This window comes from Tachyglossus aculeatus, chromosome 7 (genome assembly GCF_015852505.1).
Source record: "Tachyglossus aculeatus isolate mTacAcu1 chromosome 7, mTacAcu1.pri, whole genome shotgun sequence".
In the NCBI taxonomy this organism is placed as follows: Eukaryota; Metazoa; Chordata; class Mammalia; order Monotremata; family Tachyglossidae; genus Tachyglossus; species Tachyglossus aculeatus.
Window position 1 is genome coordinate 18,919,346 of NC_052072.1, and position 25,542 is coordinate 18,944,887.

A 25,542-nucleotide genomic window follows, 5' to 3' on the forward strand; every position below is an offset into this window, starting at 1 on the left:
TAGTAAGTGCTTAACAAATGCCATTATCATTATTATTATTATTGTTAAGTGCTTACTGAGTGCCAAGCACTCTACTAAGCATTTGGGAGGGTACAATACAACAATAAACAGACACAGTCCCTGCCCACAATGAGCTTACAGTCTAGGGGGAGAGACAGACATTAATATAAATAAATTACATTTAGGTACATAAGTGCTGTGGCGCTGGGAGGGGGCAGGAATAAAGGCATATAGTAAGTGCTTAACAGATACCATTAAAAATAAATTAATAAAGAGCCCTAGACTGGGAAACAGGAAGACCTGGGCTTAGTTTTAGCTCTTCCTCTGTCATGACATGTGTCTTTGCACAAGTAAGTCACTGAACCTCTCTGGGTCTCGGTTTTCTGCTCTGTAAAATGGGAGCTAAAATGACTGCTCTCCCTCCCCCTTAGATCGTGAGCCAGGTATGGAGTCGGGACTGTGCCTGATCTGATTTTCTTGTACTTATCCTAGCACTAGTCTAGTGAGTGTACTTAATAAATACCATTGTTATGGTTAATACCTTTCGTAGGGAGAGGCAGATGCCCTGCCTGGAGTCTGCCATGGGGAGGTAGAGCTGGGACTGAGGCAGAAGTCATTTCTTTCCCACCTCTGCCAGCCCAGATCTAAGGAGGATTTCTTAAATCCTACAAATCTCTAGGGAAGGAGACTTCTCAGCCACCCTAGGGATTGAATTATGTGTCTCTTCTAAGGATTCTGCCCCTCTCTTTCGAGGGCCGATGGTCCAGTCAATTGAATGGCTAGAACTGGTCTTAGTACAGTGCTCTGCACACAGTAAGTGCTCAATAAATACGATTGAATGAATGAACTGGTCAGAGCAGCCCGGTTCACACCTCCCCATTCACATCACCCAAAAATAATAATAATAATGATAGCATTTATTAAGTGCTTACTATGTACAAAGCACCATTCTAAGCACTGGGAAGGTTACAAAGTGATCAGGTTGTCCCACGGGGGGCTCACAGTCTTCATCCCCATTTTACAGATGAGGTAACTGAGGCCCAGAGAAGTTAAGTGACTTGCCCAAAGTCAGCTGGCAATCTTCTAGACTGTGAGCCCGCTGTTGGGTTGGGACCGTCTCTATATGTTGCAAGCTTGTACTTCCCAGGGGCTTAGTACAGTGCTCTGCTGTATTGAGTGTAAGCGCTCAATAAATACGGTTGAATGAATTGGCGGAGCAGGGGTTTGAACCCGTGCTCTTTCCACTGAGCCACGCTGCTGGATCTGACAGGTTGGAGCAACTCCCCCTGCCCGCCCCCACCTCCATTAGGGTAACCACCCTGCAGTACCAAGGCGTATTTAGGGGTAGAGAAACAGCAAGACCGGTGAATCTGCGGCAATCTTTACTTTAACTTGTTAGCCAGAGCAGTTTAGCGATGGCTTCGGTCGCTTAACTGGAAAAAAAAAAAGGAAAACATCTGGGAAATTGTAGGGAATGTGTCTGTGTCGGGAGGAAGGACTAGGCCCCAAATTATTGATTGACCAATTGATTGATTGATTGAAGAAATAATGTCTCTCCCGGGGAGAAATTTTCCGCGGTGTCTGATGCTTCCCTCTGCTGGATAGAAGGCAGTCGCAGGCGATCCCGTGGGAAACAAAACTCAGCTAGACACTCTGTTCAAGCAGGGAGCATCAACCCACGCACACATACATGCATGCATGCATGCACAGAGACATGCCCCCCACCCCCGTACCTAGTGGCCTTCCTTCATTAAAAAGCCATTTCCCTCGTTAGAAGGTCCTTTATAGTAGTAATAGCATTTATTAAGCGCTTACTATGGGCAAAGTACTGTTCTAAGCGCTGGGGAGGTTACAAGGCAATCAGGTTGTCCCACAGGGGGCTCACAGCCTTAATCCCCATTTTACAGATGCAGTAACTGAGGCACAGAGAGGTTAAGTGACTTGCCCAAAGTCACACAGCTGACAGTTGGCAGAGCTGGGATTTGAAGCCATGACCTCTGACTCCAAAGCCCGGGCTCTTTCCCCTGAGCCATGCTGCTTCTTTATGAAATTACTGTGCTCAATGTCAATAAAACTCAATAATAATAATAATAATAATGGCATTTTTTGAGCGCTTACTATGTGCAAAGTACTGTTCTAAGCACTGGGGAGGTTACAGTGTGATCAAGTTGTCCCACGGGGGGCTCACAGTCTTGATCCCCATTTTCCAGATGAGGTAACTGAGACACAGAGAAGTTAAGTGACTTGCCCAAAGTCACATAGCTGACAGTTGGCGGAGCTGGGATTTGAACCCAGGACCTCTGACTCCAAAGCCCGTGCTCTTTCCACTGAGCCACGCTGCTTCACAATAATAATAATAATGGTATTTATTAAGAGCTTAATATGTGCCAAGCACTGTTCTAAGCTCTGGGGTAGATACAAGGTAATCAGGTTGTCCCATGTGGGGCTCACAGTCTTAACTCCATTTTACATTTTACTAATAATCACCTTATTTGATCACCTGATTGATTTGTATCTACCCAGTTCATTCATTCATTCAATCGTATTTATTGAGAGCTTACTGTGTGCAGAGCGCTGTACTAAGCACTTGGGAAGTACAAGTTGGCAACATAGAGAGATGATCCCTACCCAACAGTGGGCTCACAGTCTAGAAGGGGGAGACAGACAACAAAACAAAACATATTAACAAAATAAAATAAATAGAATAAATATGTACAAATAAAATAAATAGAGTAATAAATACATACCAACATATATGCATATAATACATGTACCCAAAAGCTTAGAATAGTGCTGGGGTAGATACAGGGTGATAAGGTTGTCCCATGTGGGGCTCACAGTCTTAACCCCCTTTTTAAAGATGAGGGAACTGAGCCACAGAGAAGTGAAATGACTTGCCCAAGGTCACACAAGCAGACAAGTGGTGGAGTCAGAATTAGAACCCATGACCTTCATTCATTCATTCAATCGTATTTATTGAGCGCTTACTGTGTGCAGAGCACTGTACTAAACACTTGGGAAGTCCAAGTTGGCAACATATAGAGATGGTCCCTACCCAGCAGTGGGCTCACAGTCTAGAAGGGGGAGACAGAGAACAAAACAAAACATATTAACAAAATAAAATAAATAGAATAAATATGTACAAGTAAAATAGAGTAATAAACACATACAAACATATATACATATATACAGGTACCCAAGTGCTTAGAATAGTGCTGGGATAGATACGAACAATCAATCAATCAATCGTATTTATTGAGCGCTTACTGTGTTACAGAGCACTGTACTAAGCGCTTGGGAAGTACAAGTTGGCAACATATAGAGACAGTCCCTACCCAACAGTGGGCTCACAGTCTAAAAGGGGGAGACAGAGAACAAAACCAAACATACTAACAAAATAAAATAAATAGAATAGATATGTACAAGTAAAATAAAGAAATAAATAGAGTAATAAATATGTACAAACATATATACATATATACAGGATACGAGGTGATTAGGTTGTCCCATGTGGGGCTCACAGTCTTAACCCCCCTTTTAAAGAGGGAACGGAGCCACAGAGAAGTGAAACGACTTGCCCAAGGTCACACAAGCAGACAAGCAGTGGAGGTGGAATTGGAACCCATGACCTTCTGACTCCTAGGCCCGTGGTCTAACCACTGTGTCACGCTGCTCCTCTCCGTCCACTGAACCCCCACTGCTAAACAGGTTGCAGTGAATAATGACGACTGGATGACTGAATGAAGGAATATTGCCCCACGAAGAGGTCACGGGGAGTATTTTGAACCTGGCGTTTTGCAATCTCTGAGTTCTGGGATACCTTCACGCTCTTGGCGAGGTCAGGGCATGGTTACGAATGGGGATTCCTTCCCAGGAGGAGACTTGGGGGAGGTTGGGCAGTGACACGTGTTTGTACATATTTATTACTCTATTTATTTATTTATTTATTTATTTTGCTTGTACATATCTATTCTATTTAATTTATTTTGTTAGTGTGTTTGGTTTTGTTCTCTGTCTCCCCCTTTTAGACTGTGAGCCCACTGTTGGGTAGGGACTGTCTCTATATGTTGCCGACTTGGACTTCCCAAGCGTTTAGTACAGTGCTCTGCACACAGTAAGCGCTCAATAAATACAATTGATGATGATGATGATGATGATGACACGTCCCCTCTCCCCCCATCCCCACCCTCAACGTCCCTGGCCCAAGCCCAGAGCCGTCTCTTCAGCCTGCATGTTCTGTGGGAGACGAAGGAAGAAGTCAAATCTCTCCTCACTTGGGATATTTAGGGTTTCACATCATGTCCCCACCGTGGTTTTTTTTTGTTTGGTTGTCTTAATGGTATTTGTTAAATGCTTACCATGTGCTCTGTGCTGGTGTAGATAATGATAATAATAACGGCATTTATTAAGCGCTTACTATGTGCAAAGCACTATTCTCAGCGCTGGGGAGGTTACCAGGTGATCAGGTTGTCCCACAGAGGGCTCACAGTCTTCATCCCCATTTTACAGATGAGGGAACTGAGGCCCAGAGAAGTGAAGTGACTTGCCCAAAGTCACACAGCTGACAATTGATGGAGCCGGGATTTGAACCCGTGACCTCTGACTCCAAAGCCCGGGCTCTTTCCACTGAGCCATGCTGCTTTTAATATCCAGCTCTTAGAACAGTGCTTTGCACATAGTAAGTGCTTAATAAATGCCATCATTATTATTCATTCATTCATTCAATAGTATTTATTATTATTAATAATAATGGCATTTATTAAGCACTTACATGCAAAGCAATGTTCTAAGCACTGGATATTATTAGTTTGTATCTAATGAATGTATTCATTCATTCAATAGTATTTATTAATAATAATAATGGCATTTATTAACTGCTTACTATGTGCAAAGCACTGTTCTAAGCGCTGGATATTATTGGTTTGTATCTAATGAATGTATTCATTCATTCATTCAATAGTATTTATTATTAACAACAATAATAATGGCATTTATTAAGTGCTTACTATGTGCAAAGCACTGTTTTAAGTGCTGGGGACGATTGCAGGGTGATCAGGTTGTCCCACAGGGGGCTCACAGTCTTCATCCCCATTTTACAGATGAGGTAACTGAGGCTCAGAGAAGTTAAATGACTTGCCCAAGGTCACACGGCAGACATGTGGCGGAGCTGGGATTCAAACCCATGACCTCAGACTCCAAAGCCCGAGCTCTTTCCACTGAGCCACACTGCTTCTCACAAATGCCATTATTTATTTATTTATTCATTCATTTATTGAGTGCTTACTGTGTGCAGAGCAGTGTACTAAGTGCTTGGGAAGTACAAGTTGGCAACATCTAGAGACGGTCCCTACCCAACAGCAGGTTCACAGTCTAGAAGGGGGAGACAGACAAAAAAACCATACATATTAACAAAATAAAATAAATGGACACAGTTCATGTCCCGCATGGGGCTCCCAGTCTTCATCCCCATTTTACAGATGAAGTAACTGAGGCGCCGAGAAGTTAAGTACCTGCCCAAGTCAAATGGCAGAGCCGGGATTAGAACCCAGGTCTCTGACTCTGGATAGGGACCGTCTCTATATGTTGCCAACTTGTACTTCCCAAGCGCTTAGTCCAGTGCTCTGCACACAGTAAGTGCTCAATAAATACGATTGAATAAACGAATGAATGAATGACTCCCAAACCCAGTCTCTTTCCACTAGGCCATGCTGCTCCTTGCCACCAAGGCTGTGGAGTTTGTCAACTGCCTCAGGACCCCTAAACTAATAATCATCTTATTCGATCACCTGATTGATTTGTACCTACCCGAGTGCTTAGAATAGTGCTTGATATGTAGTAATTGCTTCAATTCCTCTGCCGCCGCCTACCTCCTCACTGGGCCTCGTTCTAGAACCCAGGTCTCTGACTCTGGATAGGGACCGTCTCTTTATGTTGCCAACTTGTACTTCCCAAGCGCTTAGTACAGTGCTCTGCACACAGTAAGCGCTCAATAAATACGATTGATTGATTGATTGACCCCCGGCCCACGTTCTCCCCCCGGCCCAAAATGCCCTCCCTCCACACATCCGCCAAGCTCGCTCTCTTCCTCCCTTCAAAGCCCTACTGAGAGCTCACCTCCTCCAGGAGGCCTTCCCGCACTCAGCCCCCTTTTTCCTCTCCTCCTTCCCCTCCCCACAGCACCTGCATATATGTTTGTACAGATTTATTACTCTTTTTATTTTACTTGTATATATTTACCATTCTATTTATTTTGTCAATGATGTGCATTTAGCTTTACTTCTATTTATTCTGATGACTTGATACCTGTCCACATGTCTTGTCTTGTTGTCTGTCTCCCCCTTCTAGACCACGAGCACGTTGTTGGGTAGGGACCGTCTCTATCTGTTGCCAACTTGTACTTCCCAAGCGCTTAGTACAGTGCTCTGCACACAGTAAGTGCTCAATAAATACGACTGAATGAGTGAATTAATGAACAGTAAGCGCTCAATAAATACGACTGAATGGATGAATGAATGAACCTGAGAAGAACATGGCCTAGTGGAGAGTGGGCCTGGGAGCCTGAAGACCTGGGTTCTAAACCCAACTCTGACAAATGCTTTCGGCGTGACCTTGGACAAGTCACTTAACTTCTCTTTGCCTCAGCTACCTCATCTGCAAAATGGGGTTTAAGATTGTGAGGCCCATGAGGGACAGGGACGGTGCCCAATCTGATTAGCCTGTATCTACCCCAGTGCTTAGACCAGTGCTCGACACCTAGTAAGTGTGTAAAAAGTACCATTATTATTACTTCTCTGTGCCTCAGTTCACTCAGTGTAAAATGGAGATTAAATGTCTGTCTTTTAGACTGTGAGCCCACTGTTGGTAGGGACTGTCTCTATATGTTGCCAACTTGTACTTCCCAAGCGCTTAGTACAGTGCTCTGCACACAGTAAGCGCTCAATAAATACGATTGATGATGATGATGATGATGTTCTCCCACCTACTTAGACTGTGAGCCCCATGTGGGACAGGGATTGTATCCAAACTAATTAACTTATACCTACCCCAGTGCTTAGAATAGTGCTTGACACATCGTAAGCGCTTAACACATACCATAACAAAAAAAGAAAACATTGAAAAAATCACATTTGGACCTCAAGCTCTGAAAACATTTTTAGACTTGAAGTTTTCTACATTAAAAAAAGGAGCAACCTCCCCAATTTTCAAGGGATAGAACATCTGCGGATTACATTTCTGCCACGGAGAGATAGCGAGCGTGCCTTTGCACTTCTGGAGGAGGCATGATCTTCCCAGAGAAATAAATGTGCTGCCAACTTCTTGGGGGAACCAAATGTTTGGGTGCTTGGTTGGTGATACCCAATGTCAAAGTGCTGACATGCTGGGTATTCATGGCACTCCCTGGTGCTGGGGTGGGGTCCCCTGAAAGAGAGAAGAGTTGGGGGGCATCTGGAGGCTCTGAGGAATCTTTAGGATGTTTTAGAAAACTCGATTTTTGCCCTGGAAATTGTTCTCCTTCCCCCCGACCCCCGCCGCCCACGTCAGGATGATGCACGGGTGGATGCTGGTTTTAGAAATTTCTAAACTCTCCTCCCCATTACAACCCAACCAGCTTTAACTGGTTTTGAGGGGGAGCTGCTGATCTCTAATAGATTAAAAATGCTCCCTTGGGCATTGCAGAGACACCGAATGGTATTTGTACGAAATCTTTGAGCTCGGAGAAGACACTGAAATGTGCATTAGCGGCTCCGTTCCGAGTGGGCAGGCCATAAAATACCCAGCTTTTGAATTTTGTAGCCTGACACATTTTATATTACAGCCTTCCTTTGCTACAAGCTGTTTTTCGGTGATTTTCCTTTACTTGGATTTATTAGGAGGACACGGTTCAGGAGGGTTCGGGGGGACTGTCGATAATGCAGCATTCTCAGTCCGCCTTGAATGGTTTTACCAGCTTTAATTGCATGCTCCCTTAATGGAGACACTCTCACTGACTTCCCCGTAATAGCAGCGAGCCCCAAGGTCTGGTGGAAAAAGAATAAGGCATCTCAGGTTCTTCTCTTTTGAGCTGGGTGTCTGGTTTCTTCCCCGTCTGAGAAGGTTCCCCTCTCCTTGCTCCAGGCTCCCCTCTTGGATGCCAAGACTGGTGAAGGAACTTTATTTATATTAATATCTGTCTCCCCTATATTGTACTCTACCAAGCGCTTCATATAGTGCTCTGCACACAGTAAGTGCTCAATAAATATGATTGACTGACTAAAGGAAGAGGAGCAGAGAGATGATACATTCCAAAAATGAAACCCACCATTATGGAAAGAATTTTTTTTTAATGGCATTTGCTAAGCATTGCTATGTGCCAGGCACTGGGGTAGAGACAAGATAATCAGGTTGGACACAGTCTCTGTCCCACGTGGGACTCACCGTCTATATTCCCATTTTACAGATGAAGTAATTGAGGCAGAGAGAAGCAAAGTGACTTGCCCAAGGTCACATGGAGGACAAGTGGCAGTGCTAGATTAGAACCCAGTTCCTCTGACTCCCAGGACCGTATTCTTTCCATTAGGCCATACTTCCCAGACGGGAGAGTTAAGACTGTTTGTAAATGCACCAAAGGGGAAAGACCACCACTTTCTGTTCCCCCATCCATTCATTCATTCATTCAATTGTATTTATTGAGCGCTTACTGTGTGTAGAGCACTGTACTAAGTGCTTGGAAAGTACACTACAGCATTCACAGGCCACGCAGCTTTCCCTCTGACTGGCATTAGGATTTATTCCTCTAGTCTGTAAGCTCATTGTGGGGAGGGAATGTGTCTGTTAATAATAATGATGGCATTTGTTAAGTGCTTACTGTGTGCAAAGCACTGTTCTAAGCACTGGGGAGGATACAAGGTGATCAGGTTGTCCCACTTGGGGCTCACAGTCTTAATCCCCATTTTACAGATGAGGTAACTGAGGCACAGAGAAGTTAAGTGACTTGCCCAAGATCACACAGCAGACAAGCAGCAGAGTCGGGATTAGAACCCATATCTTCTGACTCCCAAACCCCTGCTCCTTCCACTAAGCCACACTGTTATATTGTACTCTCCCAAATGCTTAGTATAGTGTTCTGCACATGTAAGCGCTCAATGAATACGATCGATTGATTGATTCCTCTGTCATTTGGACTCCCCTTGATACTCAAATCTAGTGCCAGTCACCTCCCCTCTAATTCTGCCAGTCAATCAATGAATGGTATTTATTGAGTGCTTACTATGTGCAGAGCACTGTACTAAGCGCTTGGGAGTGTATAATACAACAGAATTAGCCTGAAAGATCTTTCCTGGAAAACTGAGCAGTTAGAGAAGGATCATAAACTCCTTGTAAGTAGGGTTTATGTCTACCAACTCTGCTGAACCATCCCTTCAAATCAGCAACAGTCTCTCTTTCCACACACACCTCACCCACTCCATTCCCTTACCCCAGGAAGAGTGCTGCTTATCTCCTCAATAGGAAAATCTATTTCCCTTCCAATACCCATCTTCTTGCCTTCATGATCAATCCAGGGTTTCCTGGCTGGGTCCTAGCTCTGACCCCTAGGGATTTTTCTGTCCATCTTGGCTCCGTCCAGTCTTCCTCCATCCTGCATTTCTGTGCTTTTGGTCTCTACGTCCACGAATTTCCACTTGTATTCCTCTTCTGGGATTTTTTTTGTCTCATTTATCAAGATCAGCTTGGATTTTATTCAAATGAATATTGTTACTGTCGAAGATGATGGTGAAGATGATGTCTCATTGTCCATAGAAAGGACGGGCCCTCTTTCTGAAAGATGGCGTAGGTTTCTGTAAAGGAGGAAGCTGCAGCTGAGAGAAGAGTTAGTGGGAAGGCAATTTCGTGCTTAAATTGAAAGCTTGTCCCTTCTTTTTCTCACTTTCTTCTGCCTGTTGGGCTCTTCTGGGAAAATGACAAGGAGAAAACTCCTGGAATTTTTAAGTGTCTGTACTGAGGAGAGCAATAGTGATTACTTCCTTCTATAGCCACTGCGATAGCAAGTACTGGAAGAGGAGAGCAGCATGGCCTGGAGGAAACAACACGGGCCTGGGAATCAGAGGACCTGGGTTCTAATCCTGACTCCACTGCTTACCTGCTGTGTGGCTTTAGGCAAGTCACTTCACTTCTCCGTGCCTCTGCTTCCTCATCTGTAAATACCTGTTCTCCCTCCTCATAGACACAGTACCTGTGTCTGACTTGATTATCTTGTTTTTACCCCAATGTTTAGTACACTGATTACCTTGTTTCTACCCCAATGTTTAGTACAGTGCTTGGCAGAGAGTAAGCACTTAACAAATACCATTATTATTATTATTATTAGAGATGGGGCCAGTGGGTTGGAAAATGCAGCCCATGTGGAGCATGCCCGGTTGGAATGTGTGACAGATAACGGGCCTCAGGGGGAATTGAAGCAATCAGGCTTAACAGATTTGGCTAATGCTCAGATGATTCATTTTTATTATCCCCAGAGATAAGGGAACGGAACCGGGAAAGGAAGTACAGAACGGGGGACCTCAAAGTGCAGGAGCAAAATGACAGTGGGGATTGATACCAATGCTTGCGGTTGCAAAGAGATTATCTTCTTTTTCTTCTTTTACAATGGTATTTGTTAAGCATTACGATTGATTTACTACTGCTGTGGTAGTTGCAAGGTAATCAGGATGGACACAGGCCACGTCCCACATGGGAATCAGTCTTAATCCCCATTTTACAGGTAAGGTACTGAGGCCCAGAGAAGTGAAGTGACTTGCCCGAGGTCACACAGCAGACGAGTGGCGGAGTCAAGATTAGAACCCAGGTCCTCTAATTCCCAGACCCATGCTTTTTCCACCAGGCCATTCTGCTTCCTGGCTAGAAGAAGACTAAAAAATCCCCAGGGCCCAATTGCCTCCTTGTGCTAAGCTGACCCTGGGAATGACACCTCCTCAAAAATCACCAAGGGCTACCCAGATCTTTCCACCTCAAACTGACCCACATTTGTTCATTAAAACAAAATAAACCTCAAAGTCTGGGATGAACACGATAAGAGCTTGGGAATACCATAGTTGAAGGAGCTATTTTAAGTCTGCACCAGCTATCTCCTTGCTACATATCTAACTGTGGCATTTTTTAAGTGCTTAGAGAAGCAGCGTGGCTCAGTGGAAAGAGCCCGGGCTTTGGAGTCAGAGGTCATGGGTTGTGTGACCTTGGGCAAGTCACTTAACCTCTCTGTGCCTCAGTTACCTCATCTGGAAAATGGTGATTAAGTCTGTGAGCCCCACGTGGGACAACTTGATTACCTTGTATCTACCCCAGCACTTAGAACAGTGCTGTGCACATAGTAAGCGCTTAATAAATGCCATCATTATTATTATTATTATTATTACTATGTCCCAGGCACTGTACTAAGCACTGGGGTGGATACAAGATTGCACCTTGGATGCAGTCACTGTCCCACAGAGGGCTCACAGTCTTAATCCCCATTTTACAGATAAGGTAACTGAGGCACAGAGAAGTTGGGAATTGAGACTGTGAGGCCCCATGTGGGACAGAGATTGTGTCCAACCGGCTTTGCTTGTAGCTGCCTCAGTGCTTAATACAGTGCCTGGCACATAGTAAGTACTTAACAAATACGATATTTGTTTATTGTGAGTTTTTCAAGGTCACACAGCATACAAGTAGCAGAATGAGCATTAGAATCTAGGTCGTTCTACTCCCAAGCTCATGTTCTATCCACTGGACCACACTGCTTCCTATATCTGCTCCATTCACCTGCTCCACCCCAGCTCCCACTCTTCACTCCCCCAAAGCTAACTTAACTGCACCTCATTTTCCACTGATAAATAATAATAATAATGGCATTTATTAAGCGCTTGCTATGTGCAAAGCACTGTTCTAAGCTCTAGGGAGGTTACAAGCTGATCAGGCTGTCCCATGGGGGGCTCACAGTCTTAATCCCCATTTTACAGATGAGGTAACTAAGGCACAGAAAAGTGAAGTGACTTGCCCAAAGCCACACAGCTGACAATTGATGGAGTCGGGATTTGAACCCATGACCTCTGACTCCAAAGCCCATGCTCTTTCTACTGAGCCACACCACTCTTCTGTCTCCAACCCACTGCTCCTATCGTTCTTCTAGACTGTAAGCCCACCGTTGGGTAGGGACCGTCTCTATATGTTGCCAACTTGTACTTCCCAAGCGCTTAGTACAGTGCTCTGCACACAGTAAGCGCTCAATAAATACGATTGAATGAATGAATGAATGACTGGCTCTCTCTCCCCTTCAAATTTGCCCAACAAATTTGCCTCACCTCCAAACACCCCCTGAAAAGCTACTTCCTCCAGGAATCATTCCCCCATTAACCCCACTTCCTTTAATCACAAGTACCTGCTTACTTCTTTCACTGATTTATTTATTTATTGGTACTCTTATTATTACCGATTGCATCTATGTTTCTCCTCTTGAACCAATGATTTGCCTTCGTGCCTGACCATTTCCCCATTCAGTTGTAAATACTTCAAGGGCAAGGAGCACATCCTCTACTGTTCTGATGTGTTCCCAAATGTCTAGTACACTGTCGTGCTTCGCATACAGTGAGTGCTCATCAAATACCTACCAAGTCATTAAATACCTATTACAAAAAATAATAATAGCTAGGAATGATTTGTCTAGCTAACCTAACCCTTAGGGAGGAGAGCGATATGGGAGTAGACCTCAAGCCTGATGAGGATCAGTGATCATTTGAGATCATAATTAGGCTATGGTCGTGGTTTGTTGAGTTTTTTTTAATGGAATTCGTTAAGCGCTTATTATATGTCAAGCACTGTTCTAAGCTCCGGTGTAGGTACAAGTTAATCAGTCCCTGTTCCACACAGCACTCACAGTCTAAGTAGGAGGGAGAACAGGTATTGACTCTCCATTTTGCAATTGAGGAAACTGAGGTTCAGAGACGTTAAGCGACTTGGCTAAAGTCACACAGCAGGCAAATGGCCGAGCCAGGATTAGAACCCATATCCTCTGGCTCCCAGGCCAGTGCTTTATCCACTAGGCCATGCTGCTCCCCTCTAGATTGTAAACTCACTGTGGGCAAGGAAGGTGTCTACCAACGTTGTGATATTGTACTCTCCGAAATGCTTAGAAGAGTGCGCTGCACACAGTAAGCTCTCAAGAAATGTGATTGATTTCTTCCCTGTTTCCCCAGATCTAGACCCAGGGCTTTCTCTACCATGAGTGAGGGGCATCTGAGAGTCCAACCGAGATGTGGAGCCTCTGCATTTCCATCTCTCTCTCTCTCTCTCCCTCTTTGTCTCTCTCTTCCCCCTGGATTTGTCATTGTTGCTGCGCTCCAGAGGTCAGTAAGGGCCTTTCTGAGCAAACAGAAGCCTTATTTCCTACTCCCAGCTGTGCTGATCCCCCCTGCACCGCTGACGGTGTGCTCAGTGACGCACGGCAACTGGCTGCGTCAGAAGTTATGACAACACGGGGAGGATGGACAGGAGTGAGATTTTTGGCTCACAAATAAGCCGAGGAACCTTTCAGGCTCCGGGAACGATAGCTCTTCTTGTCACGCTGATGTTCCCAGCCGTAAAAAAAAAAACTTAGAGAAGATAAAGACCCCCAGATGAGCTCTCGGCAAAACCATCTTGAAGCAGAATACTTCTGGGCCATTTTCCTCCAGGAGTCAGGGAGTAACGTATGTTGGGGAGACGATTGAGGCGGGAGACGCATCAGATGCCCCGGGCCCGTGTTGCCTCAGGGAACCCCAGTGACATTTTTTCAGGGACATCCTCGGGTTCTCCCACTCTGTAGCTTCCTCTCTGCCTGCCGGTCCTGTTTCTTAATGACAGAGCCCAGGAGGGGAGGCTGACTGGCTTGTGAAATGCAGGTGGAAGGACGATGCCTTGACCGATCCAGAGCTGAACCCGGTTGGAAATCGGGACCTTGAGACACTTCCCATACTTGCCCACATACCCCATCTCTTTTAGTGACCACGAGAGTAGAGTGGAGGGGGCAGGGTGGGGTCAAATCCCTCCGGCATTCTGGGGCAACAAGTAGTGAGTCCCCATTTTGCAATGGAGGAAAGTGAGGTCTGGAGAAGCGAAGTGACTCACCCAGGGTCACACAACAGGCAAGTGCCTGACCCGGGATTAGAACCCAGGTCCTCTGCCATGCTGCTTCCTTGTAGACTGGGGCAACCAGAGGGCTGGGGAGCTAAAATGGCCAGGCCCTAAGCCTGCTCTGACCCAAACTCTCAAGCTCTGGGGGCATCCCAGCCCTCACACTCTGCTCCTCTGGTGCTAACCTTCTCACTGTGTTTCAATCTCACCTGTCTCACTGCCAACCCCTGGTCCACGTCCTACCTCTGGCCTCCTCAAATCCACCAAACAATTACTCTTTCCCCCTTTGAAGCCCTACCAAAGGCTCACCTCCTCCAAGAGGCCTTCCCAGACTAAACCCCTTTTTTCTCAGCTCCCTCTCCCTTCCACATCACCTTAACTGTTTCCCTTTCCTCTTCCCCACCCTCCATGCCACAGCACTTATGTACATATGTATATATCTATAATTCTATTTATTTGTATTGATGCCTGTTTACCTGTATTGAGGTCAGCCCCCCCGTCCCCACAAGACTAGAAACCTGTTGTGGGCAGGGATTGTCTCTCTTTATTGCTGTATTGTACATTCCAAGCACTTAGTAGAGTGCTCTACATACTGTAAGTGCTCAATAAATACAACTGAATGAGTGATTGAATGAAACTCGAAGGACTCAAAACGAGTGAGGGTAATCATTCAATCAACATTACTTATAAGAAGTAGCATGTCATAGTGGATAGAGCACAGGCTTGGAAGTCAGAAGGTCATGGGTTCTAATCCAGACTCCTCCCCTAATCTGCTCAATAAATACAATTGATGATGATGATGATGATGATGATGCATGATCTTGGGCAAGTCACTTAACTGTTCTCCGCCTCAGAGAACTCATCTGTAAAATGGGGTTTGAGACTGTGAGCCCCACATGGGATAGGGACTGTGTCCAACTCAATTTGCTTGTATCCACTCCAGTGCTTAGAACAATGCCTGGCACATAGCAAGCACTTAACAAATGCCATCATTATTATTATTGAGCGCTTACCATGTGTAGAGCATTGTACTAAGCACTTGGGAGAGAACAATACAACAGAATTATTGGACATTTTCCCGCAGCTCGGCATTGGTACAAGGACAGCTGACCTGTCTAGCCCACCAGTCTCCATTCTAGGAGCCAATCTATCTACTTCTAAAATTATTCAGGGCAATCTGCAAATATCAGGGACTATCCCAATTTAAATTCACTCCATCGTAGTTATTGAGAACTTATTGTGTGCAGAGTACTGTACTTGGGAAATTACAATACAACAATAAACAGTGACATTTCCTGCCCACAACGAGCTTACCACCTAGAGTGGAGGAGACATGGTATCTATGGTCAGCCTCAGAGGTGGGCAGTGAGAGCATGAAAGTCATTCTGTGCATGAACAATCAGAAATCTCAAAATGTAGCGTTATGATGAAATAAAACATCCCTTGCTTTTTTCACTGCACTTGCTTTCTTTGGGCTGAGGCAGTCAGAGAGGCAGCATGGCCTAATGGAAAGAGCTTGGTCCTGGGAATCAGAGGACCTGGGTTCAAATCCCAGCTCCGCCACTTGTCTGCTGGGTGACCTTGGGCAAGTCACCTCATTTCTCTGTTCTTCAGTTACCTCACCTGTAAAATAGGGATTCAAGCTGTGAGTCCCAAATGGGATATGGACTGTGTCCAACGTGACTACCTTGTATCCACTCCATGCTTAGTACAGTGCCTGGTACATAGTAAGTGCTTAACAAATACCATTAATCTCATGTCATGCTATGAGAGCTCAGTGTGTCTTTCCAAAACCAGCTGCCAGGTTTTTTTCCAGATTTCTCAGATGTCTCCCTAATTTCCTAACATTAAAGCATGTCCTGATTCCAGCCTTCAATCAGCCAGCATTCCCTCAGCACTCAGAATAATTTTGATATTTGTTATGCGCTTACTATGTGCCAGACACTGTATAATCTCTGGGGTAGATAAAAGGTAATCGAATTGGACATAAGTCCCTGTCCCACATAGGGCTCAGTCTTTATCCCCACCGTACAGACGAGATAACTGAGACCCAGAGAAGTGAAGTGACTTGCCCATGGTCACACAAGCAGATAAGTGGTAGAGCCCAGATTAGAACCCAGTTCCTTCTGACTCCCAGTCCCAGGCTCAGCAATTAAGCCATGCACACATCTCTCCATGCCTCAAAAACCCAATATGGTTACTCTTCTTCCTCCAACTCAAGTAGAAACTCCTTACCATTGTCTTCAAGGCTTTCCAATAACTCTCTCCAACTTACATACCTGCTCTCTTCACCCCCTCCTCCCCAGCCCACATGCCTCTCTCTCCTCCCTCTCACTTGCTAATTGTACCTGGCTCTTGATTCTCCTGCCTCTGGTGCCTCAGTTCCCTCATCTGTAAAATGGGGATTAAGACTGTGAGCCCCACGTGGGACAACCTTGATTACCTTGTTTCCCCTCAGCGCTTAGAACGGTGCTTGGCACATAGTAAGCACTTAACAAATACCAACATTATTATTATTATTATCCATACCTTCTGCTTGTCCCTCCAACCTGGAACTCCTTTCCCCACTAAAGCCACCAGAGCCCAGCTCTGCCCTCCTAAAAATCCCACCTCCTTCAGGAGGTCTTCCTGAATTCATTTGCGACACCTCAGAAATTTTGGACCAATTCCGACCCCGGACTCTTTTGAACTTTGAACTTAACCTCAGCACTCTTTGACATAAATGAAAACACTCATAAGTTGGTGTTCATTCATTCGATCATATTTATTGAGCGCTTACTGGGTGCAGAGCACTGTACTAAATGCTTGGGAAGTACAAGTTGGCAACATATAGAGACAGTCCCTACCCAACAACGGGCCCACAGTCTAGAAGCAAACTAGAAGCAAACTGATGTGTTCAGCAAACATTAGAGAACAACTGTCTCTATATGTTGCCAGCTTGTACTTCCCAAGTGCTTAGTACAGTGCTCGGCACACAGTAAGCGCTCAATAAATACGATTGAATGAATGAATGAAATGAATGAATGGATCCTATTTTGTGGAGGGAAGTCGAAACCACACTTTAGAAAAGCAGATCAAATCTTGCTGGGCTAAATAGCTTAGGGCATGTAGGGCAGGGGTTCTGGTGGGAGCTATGGGTTGCTGCCTTGGAGCTAAGGGGGAGGTCTGGGGCCCTTTAGACTGTAAGCTCATTGTGGGCAGGGAATGCATCTGTTTATTGTTATATTGTACTCTCCCAAGCACTTAGTACAGTACATATTCAATAAATATGATTGAATCGAGTTGCTCTGCACACAGTAAGTGCTCAATAAATACGATTGTAGGCTCGTGGTTGCTGCAGAGACACTAGGGTGGAGGAAGAGGGCAGAGGTGACAGGTAAGATGAGTAGGGATTGAAAATAGGACACTGGCAGCAACCGCCAACATCTTCGTGTTGATGTAAAGATGTCTGTTGCTACTGGTGTCCTATTTATGTTCCCTTCTAGCAGGGGCTTCAGGAGAGCCAGGAAAACCCCTGCTGTGGGTGCTCTTTTTTGGAGGGGCAAGACGTAATGTCAGGTTAAGAGGCAGAAGCAAAAACAGCAACAGGGACTGCAAAACAACAAACCTGCCGGTCTGACAAAGATCAGATGTGTGTGTGGCCCAGGTGGTTGGGATTCTGGGTCCTACACTGTGGTTTTGGGGCCCTCTTTGAGCCTCTGGGAAATTTCACGGTGAGTGATATCTTCGTCGAGTACCAAGGACAGCTACCTGTTGATGGTGGTGGTCGTGGTGGTTATGATGATGATGATAATAATAATGATAATAATACTGGTATTTTGTTAAGCACTTACTATGTGCCAAGCACTGTTCTAAGCACTGGGGTAGATACAAGGTAATCAGGTTGTCCCACGTGGGGCTCACAAGTCTTAATCCCCATTTAACAGATGAGGTAACTGAGGCACAGAGAAGTGAAGTGACTTACCCAAAGTCACACAGCTGACAAGTGGTGGATCCGGGATTAGAACCCATTACCTCTGACTTCCAAGCCCGTGCTCTTTCCGCTAAGCCATGCTGTTTCTCTGACGATGATGATGATGGCATTTGTTAAGCACTTACTATGTGCCAAGCACTGTTCTGAGCACTGGGCTACATACAAGGTAATCAGGTTGTCCCACGTGGGGCTCACAAATCTTAATCCCCATTTTCCAGATGAGGTAACTGAGGCACAGAGAAGCTACGTGACTTGCCCAAAGTCACACAGCTGACAAGTGGTGGATCCGGGATTAGAACCCATGACCTCTGACTCCCAAGCCCGTGCTCTTTCCGCTAAACCACACTGCTTCTCATGGTGATAATGACGATGTATCCCATTGGGAACAATGAACTTCAGGGCTGAGAACCCGCATGGAGGAATCGACGGTCGTGTTAATAGTTCATTTAGGGGAAGCAGCACAGCTTAGTAGACAGAGCACGGGCCTGGGAATCAGGAGGTTGAGGGGTCTAATCCCGGCCCTGCCATCTCATCATCATCAATCGTATTTATTGAGCGCTTACTATGTGCAGAGCACTGTACTAAGCGCTTGGGAAGTACAAATTGGCAACATATAGAGACAGTCCCTACCCAACAGTGGGCTCACAGTCTAAAAGGGGGAGACAGAGAACAAAACCAAACATACTAACAAAATAAAATAAATAGAATAGATATGTACAAATTAAATAAATAAATAAATAGGGTAATAAATATGTACAAACATATATACATATATACAGGTGCTGTGGGGAAGGGAAGGAGGTAAGATGGGGGGGATGGAGAGGGGACGAGGGGGAGAGGAAAGAAGGGGCTCAGTCTGGGAAGGCCTCCTGGAGGAGGTGAGCTCTCAGCAGGGCCTTGAAGGGAGGAAGAGAGCTAACTTGGCAGATGGGCAGAAGGAGGGCATTCCAGGCCCGGGGGATGACATGGGCCAGGGGTCGATGGCGGGACAGGCGAGAGCGAGGTACGGTGAGGAGATTAGCGGTGGAGGAGCGGAGGGTGCGGGCTGGGCTGGGGAAGGAGAGAAGGGAGATGAGGTAGGAGGGGGCGAGGTGATGGAGAGCCTTGAAGCCCAGGGTGAGGAGCCATTTGTCTGCTGTGTGACCTTGGGCTAGTCACTTCACTCCTCTGTGCCTCAGTTACCTCATCTGTAAAATCTGTAGGACTGTGAGCACCATGCAGGACAGAGATGTGTCCAACCTGAATTGCTTGTTTCTACCCCAGAGCTTAGTACAGTGCCTGGCACATCATCATCATCAATCGTATTTATTGAGTGCTTACTATGTGCAGAGCACTGTACTAAGCGCTTGGGAAGTACAAATTGGCAACCTATAGAGACAGTCCCTACCCAACAATGGGGTCACAGTCTAAATAGTAAGCACTTAACAAATACCTCAGTTGTTATTATTAGTTTGTGCAGCCGGGGCCTACAAACACACAAATACATACACACACACTCATACACAAAACCTGACACTGTTCTCACTGCGTAACTGATTTCAAAATCCATCCCACGCCACTGGGCAGCCTGCTTAACTGCTGGGCACCGCATCGACGACTGGAAAAATACTTGCTGCCAGTCAGAGGATCCAAGAAGGGGGGCAAAAAGATGCAAAGCTTGGAGCAATGTGGAGAAAAGGTACCATGGCAATCATCATCATCATCATCATCAGTCGTATTTATTGAGCACTTACTATGTGCAGAGCACTGTACTAAGCGCTTGGGAAGTACAAATTGGCAACATATAGAGACAGTCCCTACCCAACAGTGGGCTCACAGTCTAAAAGGGGGAAAAATTTTATCTCAGCACTCTTAGGTGATCTATTCTAAACCCTCCTAGGTATTTACAATCTTTTTTCAACTCTTATACCAGAGGGGGGATTAGAACCCAGGCCTCCAACCTTTCAAGGCTGTTACTTTCCCTCTGAGCCACCACAGGCCTCACTCAATCGCAATCAAATGTTTCATTCTGTTTGCCTGAATCTGCTATTGATTCACATGTTTTATGGAGTTTTATGGAGAGAAGCTCTCCTCTGGACACCTTGTGCTAGGAACTGGAGCCCCTGGAAGGTCCTCAGCTGGGCCAGGACAGCTTCTGGAAGCCTTCCGGGGGACTCTAACTTCCAACGTGCGAGCTCCCGATCTGCTTTGTGTTCAGTAGCTGGATCCCCGGGGAACGGAAGTTGGCTCTGGCCACGAAGGGGGCCTGTGTTTCATCCAGAAGCTACAATAAATGTGTCTTTGCGCTGGGCTCTCCTTCCGTTGACTTGAGACGTCTCAGCTGTTCCCGCTTCTCGAGGGGAACGGTGGTCTGGAAAGAGCAGGAGACTTAAGTAGGGTTGTGTGGGAGCCACTGGACTGCAGTGCACTTGGCAGCAGTCAAACAAGCGGTGAAGGTCCCAGGGCAACTGCGAGGCCCCGTCCTGCTACTCACCTCACTCAACAAGTAGCCCCACTTATCACCGGCCCATTCTCCCCCAGACTTTGCCTCTCTGGACCGTCTCACCGACTCCTTTGGCTGCCCCTGAGCTCCTCTAAACAGATTAAATGGATTTTAGCAAAGTTCTCAATTTATCACTGAATCTTCAGGGCCCATCCTTTCCAGACCCTGAGGCATTTGGGATTCCTGCCAGTTTTCTTGTTAAAGTTTGTCTCAGACATGTCCCTGCTAGCCGTTTTGGCCTGCGTCCACCCGTCCCAGCCTCCAGCCCCCGCTCCCTTTGGGCGTTTCAGAAGCCACGATGGTGGCTGCATTTTTAATGGCTCATCTCTGCCCGTTTTGATGCAGAATGCACATGTCCTTCCTAGTCACCCAAACTGGAACACTTGGGCCAGCTGGGAAGGAGCTGGGAGATGTCCTAAGTGAATCTGAAAGTTTGGGACTGTTTTCAAGCACAGCTGGGAATCAACCTTAACACCACACTGGGGCTGCATCACCAAGAAAAAGCTCCAGCTCAGGTTCCTTTTGGAATTTTCTAGTGGCATGGGAGAAAGGGAGAGAAAGGGAAGATGACAAGACAGGGACTTCTGAGCTGAGGAGCATTAAAGCCCATTAGGTGGGCAAACCCTCCCCTGCTTCTTTCCCAAATTGGGCATTTCCCCATCTGGGATGCCACCACTAGGATGGAGAAGTTCACCTCACACTGAACACTCGGCATTAATGCAATTCAATCACATTTATTGAGCGCTTACTTTGTGCAAGGCAGTGTACTAAGCACTTGGGAGAGTACAATACAACAATAAACAGACACATTCCCTGCCCACAATGAGCTTACTCTAGTAAGTAAGTCTAGAGGGGAAATTGTGATTTTTGTGAAGTGCTTACTATGTTCCAGGCACTGCTCTAAGCACTCGGTGGGAATACAAGCAAATTGGGTGGTACACTGTCCCTGTACCACATGGGGCTCCCAGTCTTAAACCCCATTTTACAGATGAGGTAACTGAGGCCCAGAGAAGTGAAGTGACTTGCCCAAGGTGGTGGAGCCGGGACTAGAACCCATGACCCAGAATTGGCAGCTCCATCCTGACCCAGAAGGTCAGCGCTCTCCTGGGATCCGACTGAATCCTGGGGGTGGGATCCTGGGGCCAGCTCCCCACCGAGAAGACCATCCCAAATTCAACTCATTTGGGGAGCGGGTCCCTTGGATTAGCGTGGCTCAGTGGAAAGAGCCCGGGCTTGGGAGTCAGAGGTCGTGGGTTCTAATCCCAGTTCTGCCACTTGTCTGCTGTGTGACCTTGAGCAAGTCACTTCACTTCTCTGTGCCTCAGTTCCCTCATCAGCAAAATGGGGATTAAGTCTGTGAGCCCCATGTGGGACAACCTGATTACCTTGCATCTACCCCAGCGCTTAGAAGAGTGCTTTGAACTAGTAAGCTTAACAAATACCACCATTAGTATTATTATCCTGTCAGAGAAAGCACCCGGCCCCCTCTTTGCATTTCGAACATTTCCCCGTTTTGTCTTTCAGAGGATGCCAGGGGAGCACCACCGATTCTGAAGATGCCCAGGCCATGACAGGCGCCGAAGGGAAAGGAGACAGCATCTGGAACGGCAAGTCTTCCCAGCACCCCCGCCCCACCACCAAAAACATCGCTCTGTCACCTCCTCTCCTCCTCCGGCCTTCCAGTAGCCAAGCGCCGTCCCAACCTGGATCTTGATTTTCCTGCCCAGGAAAGAATTGGACCCGGACACGATGGTCGTGCAGGGCAGCATGGACCCTGGGGATCCCCGGAGAGGGGTGTTGTTGGAGCCTTTTATCCATCAGGTGGGAGGGCACATGAGCATGATGAAGTATGACGAGCACACGGTCTGCAAGCCCCTCGTCAGCCAGGAGCAGTGGTTCTACGAGTCGCTGCCCTCCGCCATGAAGCAGTTCACCCCTCAGTACAAAGGTAAACCCCGGGGGGATCGGAGGGTCTGGGGGCCAGGTGACCCTCTTAATCCAGGTGGGCACTGGGTTCCTTAGGGCCGGCGGGATGGGCACAGATGGCGAATGCCCTTGGCCGAGTTCGAAGGCAAGATGGCCTGCCCCACCCAAGCTTTATCCCAATTCTTCAGTCTTCAAGCACCGTTCTGTTTCACCGGGCCCATATTGGCCCTGAGAGGAATCCAGCAAAAAGGAAGTAAGAATAGAATAATAATAATAGTGGCACTTGTTAAGTGCTTTCTATGTGTCAAGCACTGTTCTAAGTGCTGGGGTGGATACAAGTTAATCAGGTTGGACACAAACCCTATCTCTTATGGGGCTCTCAGTCTTAATCCCCCTTTTACAGATGAGGTAACTGAGGCACAGAGAAGTTAAGTGACTTGCCTATGGTCACACAGTAGACAAGCGGCAGAGCAAGGATTAGAACTCAGGTCCTTCTAACGCCCAGACCCGTATTCTATCCACTGGGCCATGCTGAGTCCCTTGGCCATGTTGCTCAAAATCAAATGAATCAAAATGGAAAATCCACACCACAGTCAGTCGATCCATCGGTCGATCAGTAGTATTTACTGAAAGCCTACTGGGTTCAGAGCACAGCACCAAGAGACTGGGAAAGTACAACAGAATTGGACGAGATGAACCCTGCCCTCCAAGATTTGGCCTTCTGGCCACAACTCCAGTTCTGAACATGTTCAGAAATTTCCTCCTGCTCATGATAACTAGGGCTTTGGTGACTTGGGGCAAGCCTAGTAGGGATCATTTTATGAGTAGAAAGGTTGTCTATTTACCATCAGTCAGTTCTGGCAGAACACCTATTTTCACTTGGTGTTTAGGACTAATAGAACGTGTCAGTAGATTTAGGGGACACCCTTCTGATAAAGCATTTTCGGGTGGAGATCAGGCCATGAAGTATCAGAAAAAATAGTCATGTGGGGGCTTTGAAGAATTGGAGAAGCAGAGTGGCTTAATGGATAGAGCACGGGCCTGGGCGTCAGAAAGACCTGGGTTTGAATCCTGACTCCGTCACTTGTCTATTGTGTGACCTTGGGCAAATCACTTCATTTCTCTTGGCCTCAGTTCATATAGTACATCTTAATCTCCATTTTGCAGATGAGGTAACTGAGGCACAGAGAATAATAATAATAACAATGGCATTTATTAAGCGCTTACTATGTGTAAAATGGGGACTAATACTCTTGGCCTCAGTTCCCTCATCTGTAAAATGGGGACTAAGACTGTGAGCCCTTTGTGGGACAGAGACTGTGTCCAACCCAATCACCTTTTATCTACTCCAACACTTAGTACAGTGCCTGGCACAAAGTGAGCTCTTAACAAACACCACAATTATTACTATTACTATTATTTTCTTTAATGTGGGGAGAGTTCACACACACCATCCCCCACCCCAGGTTTTAGGAGAACTGAGTGTATCCACGAGACCGGTCAATAATTCAATCATTCATTCAATCATAGTTATTGAGCTCTTACTGTGTGCAAAGCACTGCACAATATAATAAGAAACAGACACATTCCCTGCCCACAGTGAGCTCACAGTCTAGAGGGGGAGACAGACATTAGTATACATAAATAAATAAATAAAGGATATATACATAAGTGCAAGCTTGAAAAGAATATTCAGTTTTGGGGCGATGAGGTAGTAGAAACAGTGAGGAAATGGATCCTTTAGAAAGTGAAATCAAGTGAAGTCTCCAAACTCTATCAGGGAATGTATAAAATGAGGAAAAAATGTAATAATAATAATGATGGCATTTATTAAGCACTTACTACATGCAAAGCACTGTTCTAAGCGCTGGGAAAGTTACAAGGTGATCAGGTTGTCCCATGGGGGGGCTCCCAGTCTTAATCTCCATTTTGCAGATGAGGTAACTGAGGCACAGAGAATAATAATAATAACAACGGCATTTATTAAGCGCTTACCATGTGCAAAGCAGTGTTCTAAGCGCTGGGGAGATTACAAGGTGATCAGGTTGTCCCATCTGGGGCTTACAACCTTAATCCCCATTTTACAGATGAGGTAACTGAGGCCCAGAGAAGTTAAGTGACTCACCCAAAGTCGCACTGCTGACAAGTGGCGGAGCCGGGATTTGAACCCATGAGCTCTGACTACAAAGCCCAGGCTCTTTCCACTGAGCCACGCTGCAAATGTTCTACCCATTGAAGAGAAGGTGAAATTTGGGTGTTTGGGGAGACTTCCTTCCTCCTCCTCAGAAAGCTGCCACTGTCGGTGGTTGGATTAGGCTCAGACCGTGCCTCTACCTCTCCAAGCTGTTCTCCTCCTCTCCAGAGGGCACAGCCGAGGTTGAACCCCTGATTAAGCCCCCCTTTCCTCTTCTCCCACTCCCTTCTGCTTCGCCCTGACTTGCTCCCTTTGTTCTTCCCCCCTCCCAGCCCCACTGCAATTTATTTATTTATATTATTTATTCATTCAATCGTATTTATTGAGTGCTTACTGTGTGCAGAGCACTGTCTATCTCCCCCCCGACCCCCAGACCGTAAACTCGTGTGAGCAGGGAATCTGTTTATTGTTATATTGTACTCTTCTAAGTGCTTAGTTCAGTGTGCTCTGCATACAATAAGCGCTCAATAAATATGATTGAATCACTGAATCCCTACCAGCCCCGACCTTTGATTCGTGAGATCGGCAGGGCTTAGACGCAGAACTCTGCCAGTTATGCTTCTGCTGAGGTAAAACAACAGGTGCCTGCCGGACCCATGCGGAGCTCGGCCAGGTTTACTCAAAAGAATGAGCTTTCTTATTTGGGAGGGGAGATTTTAAAAATAATAGCCTGGTTCAATTTTCAGCCAGAGGCATCCACGCTTGGGAGGACTACCCTTGAGAGCCAGGCCTCTGCTAGAAACTAGGAAAGGGAAAGATGAGTCTATTAACTAAGCCATTTAAGAAAATCCACTTTGTTAGGGAGTAGCAGGGGCTTTTTTCAGTCTGGATTACCTGGATAAATAT

The 25,542-nt window shown here is 46.2% G+C and overlaps 1 protein-coding gene across 8 annotated transcripts in view; it reads left to right on the plus strand.

The window, feature by feature from the left end:
- The window catches only part of IP6K3 (inositol hexakisphosphate kinase 3), a 69,261-nt gene that overhangs the window by 12,212 nt on the left and 31,507 nt on the right, over nt 1-25,542 (plus strand). For all 8 annotated transcript variants that reach the window (XM_038749664.1, XM_038749662.1, XM_038749660.1 and 5 more), the window contains one exon: nt 22,101-22,524. In XM_038749664.1, the coding sequence (XP_038605592.1) occupies nt 22,326-22,524 (199 nt within the window). In that variant the 5' untranslated portion in view covers nt 22,101-22,325. The remainder of the gene's footprint in view (nt 1-22,100; nt 22,525-25,542) is intronic.